Source organism: Stegodyphus dumicola, chromosome 9, assembly GCF_044657685.1.
Source record: "Stegodyphus dumicola isolate Sdum_Otavi_A_Nest chromosome 9, ASM4465768v1".
NCBI classification, from domain to species: domain Eukaryota; kingdom Metazoa; phylum Arthropoda; class Arachnida; order Araneae; family Eresidae; genus Stegodyphus; species Stegodyphus dumicola.
This window is the reverse complement of record NC_140776.1, coordinates 146,522,315-146,536,724: the sequence shown is the minus strand read 5'-3', so window position 1 is coordinate 146,536,724 and position 14,410 is coordinate 146,522,315. Positions and strand designations below refer to the sequence as shown.

General features: G+C 33.2%; 1 protein-coding gene across 1 annotated transcript in view; it reads left to right on the top strand.

The window, feature by feature from the left end:
- Positions 1-14,410, top strand: part of LOC118205275 (uncharacterized) — a 212,681-nt gene that overhangs the window by 146,826 nt on the left and 51,445 nt on the right. Inside the window, exon 2 of the mRNA XM_085824214.1 lies at positions 8,021-8,213. Within this exon, the coding sequence (XP_085680340.1) occupies positions 8,021-8,213 (193 nt within the window). The remainder of the gene's footprint in view (positions 1-8,020; positions 8,214-14,410) is intronic.

Sequence of the window (14,410 nt, the reverse complement as noted above, 5' to 3'; positions counted from 1 at the left end):
GAAAAATGTCAAAATTCTATTAACAACAGCATATTCGTTTTAATGCTTTACTCTGCATCATACTCTGTTGTTGCAATTTCGAAATTAAATGAGAAATATTTAATTTGCAATTTCAGTAAACAATTAATGTTGTAAGGCGAATAAAAATGGATGGTGATATTGTAGAGTCATTAGGTTAATTTGAAGCAAGAGATATAAAAAAAGTCCAGTGCTCTCGCCGGGACTCGAACTTGGACCTCTCGATGCACGCCGATTGTGCTAGCATTACACCACGAAGGCATGCTGGAAGGAAGGAAAAAATACCGCATAATGTGCTAATGTAACGTGTTGTAATATGACGAGGAAACATAAATCGGAAAACCTAAGATCATAACAATTCTAACGTCAATATTATTCTAACATCAAAAGATGTTTAATTACTTAACTGAGATTAAAATCATAATTTTTATAATTTAAAGTAAATAAAATGTGATCTTTCTGGTTAAACTTCATCTTAATTCATAATTATATTGAATATGTTTTTTTTATTTTACGATATTTTGATCGCAATATTCAATTATATTAGATTTAGAAAACAACCTGATAATTATAAAACTTTGTCAAATCAAAATGTTCATTGAAATACAGTTTTGGACAGATGAGCTTCGAACTCATATGTACTTCTGTAAGGATCCTAAGTTTTACTAACGTTTATTTTATTTTAAATCTTTACTATCACTTCTTATTTTCTACTTCCGGCCAGAATTAAAAGCTTATTTATGCAAATTTGTCTTGCGAACGCCAAGTACTTAAGTTGTGGCTTTTTGCCAAGCAAGAGAGAGGAAGGAGTTATTAGAAGCAGGCCGCTTGCCATAGTAGTTTTACTCGGTTGCTGGTTGCCTTCCAGGCCAGAGGTTTAATCCTCTTAATAATTTTAAACGTATTGTAGTGTTAACAGTTCTCTGTACTACATACGGCTTCCTGTTAATATACGGCCAATCTTCCACGTAGGCCCTTGTTTATTATTCCAAAGTTAAGTTAGAGTTTAGTTAATATTTTTATATTCTTACGTTCAGACCACAAGTGGTTGGTCTCTGTATTCCGAAGTCCGGAAAGCTCTGTAAAAATAGAAAAATAAAGGGTTTCGTATACCCTTCCTGTGTGTATTGTCTACTTCACCATTTATTGAACATAGCTTTAGTAAGCTCCCTGTTCCGAGTCAGGACAGTTAATGCTTCCCAAAGCAAGTAAGGAGGAACACAGAACCTGATACTTCTACCTGGAACTGAATGTCTGAGAACCACAAAATATTGCATGTGGTATATATCATAACACTGTGTAGTTATTGCATTTAATTTCAAACTTCAGTGTGATGAATTACCTTTTTAAAGCATTTCTCAAACGAATTTTGTAACAAAAAGGCAGCGATAGGCTTGATTAAAATTTTAGTAGCTCTTAACTTTATTTCATAGAAACAGTCTGAATTTATTCACTTTAATTGAAACATTAAGTGAGAATTTCTTTTTTTTTTTTTTTTTTTTCTTTCTTTTTCTTTCTTTCTTTTTTTTTTTTTTTTTTTTTTTTTTTTTCTTTGTTTTGTTTTGTTTTTGACTACGCAAATTATTAACTAAAAAAGTTGATGAAACTGCAGACTTTGCTGGAGATATTTACGGCAGGTCGAACTAGAATCATACTTTAATTTTAAAGTGTCCTTTTTATGAAATAAATCATTGTATATCATCATGGTATTTCCCCCGCCAAAGCAAAAGTTAAATTGCAAGGAACAGAATTAGAATGATTTTCAGTACTACTCACATTTGACACATGAAATATTTTTTTTCCTTTCTTTCCAGCTGAAATGCGTCAAAACTACATCACGGACCTACGTAAAAATTCGTTTTAGTTTTTGCAGACAGAGTGAGATTGTAACTACAGAGCTTATTAAACAGAAAAATAATATTAATTACCACTTCAGAGCTCGGATCACAGTAGCTGTATATTTTTTTAATTCGATGAAATAACGATTTATATTTAATATTTTTACGATAATGTACTTTGGAATCGTACTTATTGCTTAAGGGATAAGGAACAAACAATATGTAATATGAACCGGTTCCCTTTTCTCTAGTTATGAGAAATAACATATGTATTGATATAAGAAAATAAGAATTTTAAAAATCAAACGATTCTGTATTGAGGTGCGTAATATATAAATATTTCAAGAAGAAAATATAAATAAATACAATAAAAACTAAAACTACAAATACAAAACTCGGCATGCAACTCATGCTTGAAGAATGATGCAAATAATAAGAATTTTAACACAAGTGATGTGACAGAGTTAACTTTACCCGCATGAGAAAAGCGCAGCATTTGTAAAAGCCAAAAACCTGTAGAAACTGGTTCATGAGCATCTTTAAGAGGATTTCCTGCTTTGATATTGCAATCAGGACACAAAGATGTCTTTTAGACGCATTGCAGTGCTATGATATACGGCATTTCTCCCGCCTTCGTAGTGTAGTAGTCAACACGCTCGGCGTGTATTCGAGAGGCCCGTGGTTCGAGTCCCGGCGAAGGCGTTACTCATTTTTCATCTCTCCTGCTTCGAAATAACCTAATGACTCTACAGTGGCGCCCGAACTAAAAAGGGTGGTAGATGATGATTCTCCACTTCCAGGAATTGGCGACTGGGTACCCTAAAATGTGAAATGTACATGAAGATTTAAAACGTTTTCGGACACACACCCCTTCTGAGTAAGACACCGAAGAAAACACTTTAACGACATCCCACTAGAAAGAACGCAAAAGTTAATTAATGCATTTTCTGGCCATTTAATGTATATTTCACATTTTTTTCTTATTATATATATATTAATTTTTCAATTTTTATTATTTGATTTGTTTTTGCCAAGATAGCATTATGTTTCTTAATTTTCTAATGTTTATTTCAATTACTTTGAGTTCTAGTTCATAATTCAAATTAAGATTACCACTGTTTAATTTTTATACAAATAGTTTTGAATTAACATGCATAAAAGCGAAGGTGTCGGGGGACATTTACTCAAGTATTTTATAAATTTTACTACGTAAATTGCTTTTCACTCAAAATTTGTATTAGCGAAAATGCTTAATTCAGAATTTCTTTGGTACTCTACTTTGGTTCTAAATCCCATCCCTTCATGGAACTATTTGGCCTAACTTAATTTGCCAGTTTGGCATAATCATTCTTACTTGAGTAAAAGACGAAGCATCTTCGTATTTATTAATTATTGTTCATTGAACGGGAGTTGTTTGTTCCCCTTGAAAAGTCAACTAATTTCCGATCAATAGCGATAATTACTTGCATTTAATTGAATTTCTTTTTCTTTTTTTTAATTGAATTTGATGGAATGAAAAAGAGATGAAATTTTGTTATTCATGATTTAATTCAAGTCCCCGTAAAACATTTTTAATACATTACATTCAAGTTACTTTAAAACACATTTTTCGGAATTAAATTTCCTACATATAAGTTCACTCTTGGATACTTCTACTAAATTTATATTAGGAGATAATTTAATCAGTATTTCTTTAGTAAATAAATTATTATCTTACTTGCTATTGCTGCAGCTATTGCGCAAGTATTAGAAAAACTTGTTTTCGAACTAAGTGAATTTAAGATCATACAACATTTGATATATATATGTATATATACATGTTTATACATATGTATGTATGTATATAAACATGTTTATACATATGTATTTTGACTAAAATTGGTCTTTTTTCGTTTGTTCTTACAACTTAACTTTTAATTGTATGTAGACATATATATAATATATAAGCAATTTATGGTACGGTTTTTTTATTATTAGGACTTACCTTTTTTAATTCCCATATTAATTCTGATTATAAAGACGTTGTCCAGGTCAGTGATCTCAACCTGGCGGCCCGCGAACGTATCAGGTTCAATGTTCCGTCTTACTTTCTTTGGGAACATGCAAGGACCTGACTCGGAACAGGGAGCTTACTAAAGCTATGTTCAATAACTGTGGGAAGTAAACAAGATACACAGGAAGGGTATACAAAACCCTTTATTTTTTCACTCTTTACAATAATTTCCGTACTTCGGAATACAGAGACCAACTACTTGTGGTCTGAACGTAAGAATATAAAAATATAACTAAACTCTAACTTAAATTTGGAATAATCAACAAGGGCCTACGTGTAAGATTGGCCGGATATTAACAGGAAGCCGTATGTAGTACAGAGAACTGTTAACACTACAATACGTTTAAAATTATCACGAGGATTAAACCTCTGGCCTGGAAGGCAAACAGCAACCGAGTAAAACTTCTAAGGCAAGCGGCCTGCTTCGCCTAACTCCTTCCTCTCTCTCGCTTGGCAAAAAGCCACAACTTAAGTACTTGGCGTTCGCCAGACAAATTTTGCATAAATAAGTTAACGCTTTTAATTCTGCCGGAAGTAGAAAATAAGAAGTGATAGTAAAGATTTAAAATAAAAATAAACGTTAGTAAAACTTAAGATCCTTACAAACGTACTATTTCAGTTATGCATTTATTGTAAATACGGTGCTCTTAATTTTAAGGACATAGAGATACGGAAAGAGCTTATATGTGTGACTGTTACCGAATGAAAAAAAGATGGAAGGAATTGGTAGGGACTTTGCCACTGTATAGTTGTAATCCAGTTCATGTGCTATGATGTAGCATTTTTTGTTGACTTAACCAACTATTTAAATATTCTCCATAAAGAGCTGCAAGAAAAGAATAAACTTATCACTAGCATGTAGGCTCGTATTGAGGATTTTGCAGTTACTGGGGAACACAGTTAGAATCAAAAACATTGGTAGATTTCCTATGTTTTAAATCCTAATTTATTATTTAAAAAAGAATCTCAAAAAATGCAACAAGAATAGCATTATTACGTCAAGAATTTGAAAATAGATTTAAAGATGTTAATGATGTAGAGTTAAATTTTATATTAGTTTCATCACCAATTAACAAGGGAACATGAATAATGCACCCAAAAATTCTACAAATGGAGCTAATTATTTACATGTAAAAGATTTGAAGATACAGATTTGATTAATTTTTATTCGCGCTTCTAAAGAGATAAATATCCTCAGTTAAGAAATTTTACAAATGAATAATCGCTTTGTAAGGAACATATTTATATGTGAGATGATTTCTCTTTTCATAATTGAAAATTAACAAGTCTACGAAAAGATCTCTACTTATTGAAGTCCCTCTACGATTTGTAATGAGTTTCCAGCAATTATAATCACACTCAAAATGCCATTAAATGTCAGTTGGTCGTAAGAAATGAAATTTATAATTATAAGGTATTTCTCCCACCTTTCTGGCACGCCTTCGTGGTGTGGTGGTCTGCACGCTGGAAGCGTGTTCCAGAGGTTCGATTTTCGGCGAATTTTTCATCTTGCCTGCTTCCAAAAAATACCTAATGTCTCTTCATAATAATTTGCTTACAAACAGTTTTTTTTTCTCTATGTGTCTAAGAAATGTTTATAAATGAAAGAAACAAATTAGATTGTCATTATTTGTTCTCAAGTTTTATCTAAAACTTTAAAAGTTTACACGGTATACGCGCGTATAATGCAGTTTCCTTGTAAATTTTTTATAATTTTTTAATTTTTGATTCAAGTTTGTTATTTAGTTGTTAATTCGATGTATTAGAATTATTTGAAATAAATGTGAGTATTAAAATTTAATATTTTGCTGTAAATACGTTTGAATTACAGAGTGTAACCAACAGAACTTTCTCGCAGGCGCAAAACGTTAAAATTCAGAGAGAATATAATATCAATTTGAATTTTTCCCCTTTTGCTTTATTATTATTATTATTATTATTGCTGTTTATGTATGTCTAGATAAATGTTTATTAATACCAGAAAAAAATAATCCGGCTCATCAGTTGCTTTAATATCGTATATTAGGTACGCATACAATTTGAGTTTGAAACCATTGGTCTAGGTCAATTTGAATTTTTTTTCCTTTTGCTTTATTAATATTTTTATTGCTGTTTATGTATGTCTTGATAAATGTTTATTAATACCAGAAAAAAAATAATCCGGCTCATCAGTTGCTTTAAGATCGTATATTAGGCCCGCATATAATTTGAGTTTGAGACCATTGGTCTAGATCATATTTCAAAGTTCTTCCTTACAATAGGTTAAGTAGTAGTTACTCATCAGATGGTTTTTGCATCCCAATCCTGTCCTGCATCAATGTCAAAATAATACCCTGGAGCCCTCTCGAGACGCCTACGGGAGTAAGAGGAGTTAAAAATACCCACGATTGAAGACGAGAGGTAACCTTATTCCACTTGCACTTTCCCTCGGCCGGTTGTGTAACCAGAAGCATCTCTCTATCAACGCCGAGCAACATCTGTTTCGTCCATTTCAGCTTTCGCTCAATCTTGCGCCGCTGCCTTTGACACGAACCACGCTCAGAGCCACGGGCGCACGAAAGGAGGAAAAAAAAAAAAAAGAGTGGAAAACCATTATTTATGCGGAAGCTGCTACTTTTCTCCCAATCTTGGAGCGAAAAAAATGCCTTTTGTATTTTTATTTGTTTTTCGCATGAATTGCCTTTTTGAGTATAAAGAATCATTCTTTTTTTTATATAAAGTAATAAATCTGTTGTCCGTTCCTGGAAAAATCATTGAAGGTGCATAGTAGTGGTTCTCAGCCTTTTTAGCCCCATGCACTTGCTTGTTTTATTTACAGCTTTTGCAGAATTTGGATTCAAAAAATAATTTAAAAAAAATCTGGAAGCTTTCAGAATTTACATTACGTTCAAAGGGGCGTTTTCTTAACGTTTTGTGTGTTACCTTTATTTATTAAATATCATGTTCATCGCAATTTAAACATAAAATTCATTTCAAGAGCAATATTACAAAATACTTTTAAAATAAGCAACAGTTACGCATGCTTGAGATAAAATGTTTTTTTTCTTCCGGAAGGTGTTGACATTGCTCGCTTTGAAATCGGTTTTTTTTTTTTTTTTAATTAAAAATTCGTTAAAGTGTTGCAAGATATGAAATCGATAATAAAACAAGTTTGGAATTTCAAATTCCAAACTTCGGCTTCCAGATGCAAAAAATTCGATGGAAGATTTCATTATTCAAAATTCGATGACCCTAGGTACCGTTGTTTTATTCCTAGTGCAGAAACATACATATATTTATGCAGATTCTGCATTATTTAATTTCTTTAAATATAGAACAGGTCGATAATATTTAGTGGCAACAATTTGAAAAGAGAACCGACATTTATAGTGAACCAATGAATGCCAAAACGAAATTAATAGTCCTTCAGGCCAAATTGCCCCTTTGGACAAAAAAAGTATTTTCAGAGTTAATGAATAAATACACAAGCCTTTATTCAGTAACATTATGTTTATAAATTTACACTATGCATTTTAGAATCGGCATGTCTTTGGACATTGCACATATTGAGAAACTACTTAAAATTGATGCCTTAAAAGTTTATGCACTGCATAAACCAATATTATATTTGCCTCAGCCATAAAATATAATATTAAGCAAATATTCGTATCAGTATTTGGTTTTATTAATACACTTCTTTCTACCCTGTTATTCACGTTATTTTAAAAGTAATATATCATTAACCAAATTATATTAACTTTTTAAAGTAGAAAAAAACATTTGTCTTATTTAGAATACATAAATAAAGAAAATTAGATATATTTACTGCACTATATATAGCAGTGTATACTGCACTGTATATAGCTAAATAAAAAGTTGGTGTTTAATCAGTTAAAAAGAAAGCAATGGGTTTTATTTGTCCCAAACAAATAAGAATGTAAAGCGATATTTGAATATCTGTTAGTCTCAAAGTATTTGTAAGATATGTTTCATACCATGACGATAAAGCAAGAAAATTCTTTGCAAAATCAAAACCCAAAATTTAAATGTAAACAATGTAGATATATATATTTAATGTATATTATACTAGGAATTGTATTTTCGTTCTTGTCTGACTTTGGAATGTTTACAGGATTACGCCGAAACCACAATGAATGAGCTTCTTGGCTGGTACGGTTACGACAAATTGGACACCAGGGGTTTAAACCTCAAGACTCTCAACCACCATTTCCCAACATCGTCATCTTCTTCGAGTCCTCTAAGAGCAGACGAAGATATCTCGGAAGAAGATACGGGGAGGTCGCGTTCTCCCCACCCCGAGACAGGTATTCGTGATTCTTAGAAATGAACTCAGTTTAACATCGTACAAGAATATCTAAATATTTTTAATTTCTTACCATTTCGGTTTAGGTTTTGTGCTTTCTATAGATACTGCGTGGTATATTTGTAGAACTGCGATTATCCGAAATAACCGGAACAAAGCTATATCGGATAACTTTATTTTCGAATAATTTATGGCAAATATATTTATGGCAACTGTAAACAGAAATAAGCACTTACAAAAACATTAAGCAAAAGAATGTCTTACATTAAAGTTACTCACCTATATTGCAGAGCATTTGTACATCTTTTTCATTTAAAATAAGGCTTCTTTCGAGTCTTTCTTGCTCTTGAGAGGTTAGGTTATCTGAATATGGCAAAGCCACAACAGCTATTTGCCTAAAGAGATGCTTTCGTGGAGGATTTAATTCCGAACTCCTGGTTCAAATTCAAATCCCACATAAGGCTTCACTGTTTGAGTACCTCCTCCTTCCTTCTGGTGTAGGGTCTGCTCCTGTGGTGCATGCTGGGCAGTGTTCTTGTGATGCGAGTTAAATGACAGATGGATTCGCCATTCCCGACAAATAGTTTCAAGAGGAAGATTTTGGTCATTTGAGGGGGGGAACATCTTTTAAATGTTTATTTTACAGCTTTTATAAAAAACTGTACCACGCAATACTTTCAGCACTAGCATCCGCTAGTGTAAATTAGTTTTTTTTTCTTTATTGAAACCCAAATAAAGTTTGGTTGTATCGATAGCACTATAACAGAGCGTAAGATATTTATGTTTCAGATTTAGCTAGAAAACTCATCGATATAAAACAAGTATGTTGTCTCTCGGCAAAATGCAACATATGTTTTTCGAATTTAAACACGTTGTGGAATAACGGCAGTACCTACAACAACCAAATTCTCAACACACGGAGTCTTCCACTCGGACATGTGCAAATCGAAGTCCGAATTTAGAATTTCGAATTTTTTTTATTCATTTCATTTCTTCTGCGAATTTAAGGAACTTTCTGATTAAAAATCCAGCAATATAAAAACCTTTGTTTTGCCACGTAAGATATTTATATTTCAAGTTTAATTTGAAAGCGCAGCAATATAAAAGAAGTGTGTTGACATTCAACGAAATGCAGTGCATTTGTCTTTCGAATTTAATCAACAAACGCAGCGATTAAAAAGTATGTTGCTACAGCTCGAATTAAATATTCTTTTTTTCCATGCAGCAGTGTATTGTCGTTGTCTCAAGATATTTCATTTTTCTTTCAAATTTATTCCAAAATTAATTAACAAATTAAGCTGTAGAGACATTAGGTTGTTTCGAAGCAGGAGACATGAAAAATGAGCAATGCCCTCGCCGGGATTCGAACCTCGGACCTCTCGAATACGCGCCGAGTGTGCTGGCCATTACACGAAGGCATGCTGAGAAGGCGGGAGAAATACCTTATAAAGCGGTTTAAAAGCGATAAATGCAACTATTCCTTTGTATTATTATTAATTATTAGCTAGATTTATAGATTTAAATTAGTTGGATCCATTAAAATTATTAAATATATTTTTCATTTTTATAATTCCTATTTTAGACAGTTGGCCGCTCAAACGGCTAGTATTATATAAAAAAACTTCCCGTTACATTCCTCGAAATTACGTCAGATTTAGCAGAAAACATGGAATGATCAATAAATTACACATAACGGCCAACCATCCTTTGCGTCTGTGAATATCAGTATTTTCGTTTTTTATTTGGAGGATACGCCAACTCTGTGGCGTTTTTCAAGTAATGATTGAATTGATAATGCGCACTCAAAAGTTGTTTCTTTTCTAGAAAATTCATCTTGCGTACAAAATAAGGCAAATAAAACTCTTATGCCAAAAAACACAAATGCTTACCTACTTGAAAACTACAATGCGCTCGTGTCAGTCAATAATGCAACGTTTTTCTACCGGGGATGTATTACCATTTTCAAGGTTTTAGTGTATCAGAAGAACAAAATGCAACACTTATTAATGAACATCTATTAACTGCAAAAATAAATTTCACAAAGAGGACAAACTCACGGAAAAATCTCTGTAGCATCGCTATAAAAATGTATTGGGAATTAACTCCACATCGACTAGCCAGTTTCTATTTAATGGGACACTACGTTTCGTAAACTTTCCAGCGGATTCGGGAAACTCTGGAACGGTAAGAGAGAAACCATCTCGTATGTATCGGTCGACGCCTTGTCGTCGGTCCATTTCTCCTACAATAAATTTGGAGCTAGTGACAGCGGAATCACCCGTTAGAGAAGGCATTAAATTAAAACTGCCAAATTTTCGTTCAGAATGTAATTTTTTTATTGCTATTCCCTTTTTTGTTTCTCATTTTTTTATTTAAATTCAATTTTATTATTTTATTTTCCTGAAGCAGCGGAATGTTATGTAGAAAACCACAGCACTAATTTGTTTTTAAAAAAACTATAATTCCTTTACTTTAAATTAAATAATGATTGAGAACTATTCCGTATTGGTTAATACAACCGTGTCAATATAAATATTAGTGAATTTAACCTAAAAATATCAGAGGAACTTCGAATTATATACCATATTTAAGTACATTCATTTATTTTCTCATTAAACAGTACAAAAAAAAAAAAAAAAAAAAAAAAAAAAAAAAAGAATATTATTTTCTTAAGATATCCGGAATAATTTATCAATTAAACAAAATCATTTTAAAGAAAAAAGTAAGCATAAGTTTCTGCATATGGAAAATAACCCATGTAACGTCACATACCTTAAGGTAATAATATTAAGCTCATGAGCTTATGTAATCCGTAAAGAGTTGATAGTGCAGAATGTCCTTACCGATAAGAAAGATTAGAGCACGGATTATGACATTGATTACAAGGCACGCTGGTCCTGATCCCAGCTTAGAATGTCCGAGATGATCTCTTTCCTCAAGGAATTCCCCGTCTTTCGCCCAAGGAAGAATGGATTAATTTCCACTGTATTGCTAGCCGGAGTCGCGAGATGAAATAAATTGCGCCTAAAACTCTGCTTTCCTACGCAATCTTCAACGAATGACGCTAGATGCCGAAACGAAGGCGTAAGGGGTTTGTTTCCTGTAAATTTCGCTTCCCTTGGCCAGTCCGTCCATATCGTATACTCCTCTCAGCTAAGCAGGGGTTTCGAAAATCGGTTCACCCCCATCTTGGCTTTTCTTGTTCTCTCTTCCACTCATTGAAATCAGGTATCCTGGCCCATTACCCCCAAGAAACTGCACGTGCAAGTTCTTAAAGCTCTGCGTAGCACAGCTACTCTACAATGTCGTTCGATCCAAAAGTGGTAGTCGATAATTTAGCACTACCAGGATTCGGCCATTGGCTCTTATCCTCCCCAATAATTCTTTGGGAGAGAATGCAAGGTATTTTCTCCACCCTTACCACGTGCCTTGGCAGCGTAATTGAAAGCATCTTCAGCTAGTAAGCGAGAGGTCAAGAGTTTGAGTTCCGATGGCAGCAAAGCTCATTTTTTATGTTGACTGCTTCGACAAATTGAATGAATCTACTGAGTTTCCAGTTTCGGAAATCTTTCTGTATACTATTTTCAACATCAGTAATTGAACCACTGACAAATTTCCTTGCAGAATAACAACATTTTATTCATGTATTTTGCAATTTTTTTATAATTTACTGGAAAATCTAATTTTTCTATTTTTGTAATCTTATAAGGTATTTCTCCCACCTTCTTTGCGTGCCTTCGTGGTGTAGTGGTCAGCATACTGAGCCAGTATTTCAGAGGTCCGTGGTTCGATTCCCGGCGAAGTCGGTTGCTCCGGCTTTTCGAATTAATCCTTATGTCCCTACATTGGCGCCCGAAATAAAAAGATGGTGGATGGCGATTCTCCACCACCAGGATTTGGCGACTGGGTCCCCTAATCCCCCTAATCCTTTAAACTCGTGTTTCAGAAATAGTTTTCACGCGATTGTTTTTGCATGGACGAATAATTTCGCTCTTCCTTCATTTTATTTCGTAGGCTCCTGACTTGAGCAAACATTTAATTTTTGCAAAAATGAAAACATTATGAATAAAATTTGTGCAACTTACTAAAAGTTGGAAAATAAAAATAAATTTTTGGATATAATGAAAATTCAAGTTAAGAAAGAGTAGGCAGGTCTTGAGGTACTTTTCGTTATTCTATAAGCGCCAGGACAAATGGGTCTTGCAATCTAACTTTTCATAGAAAATAAAATTTGCATCGACCATCTCTAATAATTTTCATGTGACCCTTGTTATTATGCTGAAAGCCTCTTACTTACCTTTTAAATACATGTTGCACTAAAAGTTTAAAAAACTGAAAAAAAAAATGCCTTTTTAATTAGATGTAAGACGCAAGAGATGTCTTTCCGTCATTAATAAAAATCTAAAGATAGTGATAATTTGTTTGAAACCAAACTTGATTAAAATTTGTGTTTAAAAATTCCCCAAACTTCATTTGATCGTTTTCTGCATCAACGATATCTGCATTTCAAATATGCACTTTCTCAGACCATGGTTATCTGAGAATATGTCGATAATACGTATTCGATTACCAATCTAAATTAAAATAATCTCCAGTATTTATTCCATTCCCAATCCATATTCAAAAATCCTCAATACAAAGGTAGTTCGCACGTTCGCACATTTTTAGACGGCCTGCCTTGTATTTATAGAAATATCTTACCTAAAATTTTTGTGTTTTAAATGTTCGGTTTGATAACCCTTCATTTTCACTTTCTTTTTACATTATTATTTCAAAAACAACAGAGTCTTTTGAGTTTCGGAAGAGGTATTTTATCCCTTTCCTCTTGAACAGCTTTCCAAAGTCCACGGAGTGTTGTAGGTCGACGTTTGGGCAATCCCGCTTTTTAAAAGCGCAAAAAGCAAAAATCCGTGGATGATACATTTGGAGATTTAGTAAGGATATGAGTGAATAGTAGGGGCCTGATACCCATTTCTTGTTCCGTTTTTTTCCAGGAAATTAACAGTAGATTTTGACATGTGGCTGCTTGCTGTGTCTTTGCTGTTTTACTGATTGATGGCGCTGTGGCTAAAGAGAAGGTATTTTATATTTGAATATTTTGTATCAGATGTGCTCCTGATATTATGTGGAATTGATCTTAATATTTTTCTCCACTTTCTAATTTCTTTTTAATTTAATTTTTAATTTAATTTCTTTTTAATTTAATTTTCTAATTTAATTTTTAATTTCTTCTCCACTCCACCTGGCGAGCGCATTGCTCATTTTTCACGTCTCTCAACATCAAAAATTCTAATGTCTCTACATTAGCGCCCTAAGTAAAAAAGATGGTGGATGATGATTCTCCACCACCAGGATTTGGCGACTGGGTCCCCTAATCCTCAGTCGTCCTTTAAAAGGGGGAGTATATAAGGTATTTCTCCCGCCTTCTTAGCTTGCCTTCGTGATGTAATGGCTAGCACATTCGGCGAGTATTCGAGAGGTCCGAGGTTTGAGTCCCGGCGAAGGCATTGCTCATTTTTCAAGTCTCTCAGCATCAAAAATCCTAATGTCTATACAAGCTTTAGATATCGGCTTTCACGGTGTTTTGTAATAACTAGATAAGAATAATTTTTTTCGGAAAGAAGGCAGACGTAGCCTTCTATCCACTGCTTCTTTAAAACCGCCATTTTGCATGTTAACTAAACTGTCACGTAGTAGATGATAATTAATACTTTAAAAAATGTAGCTGCAGTTAATAAACAAATTTCCTAGCAGAGAAAATTTTTATAGCAAAGCAAAATCGTCTAAAAAATGTGCGAACAGCCTCAGTAGTTATTCGATCCCCAATTGAAATTTAAAAAATCTTCGATAGTTATTCGATCGTTTTCTAATGATAGCTGCATTTTAAATATGCAGTTTCTCAGATCATGGTTACCTGAGAATATGTCGCCAATACTTATTCGGTGATCTCCAATCCAAATTTCAAATATCCCCAGTACTTATTCCATTCTTAATCCAAATTAAAAAATCCCCAATGCTTATTCGATCAGCAATCCAAATTACAAAATCCTTAATATTTTTTCGATTGTTTTCTAACGACAGCGGCATTTCAAATATGCAGTTTCTAGAGACCATAATTACCTTAGAATATGGTCGCCAATACTTATTCAGTCCCTAATCGAAATTAAAAAGTTCCGAATATTTATTTGATCTCCAAAC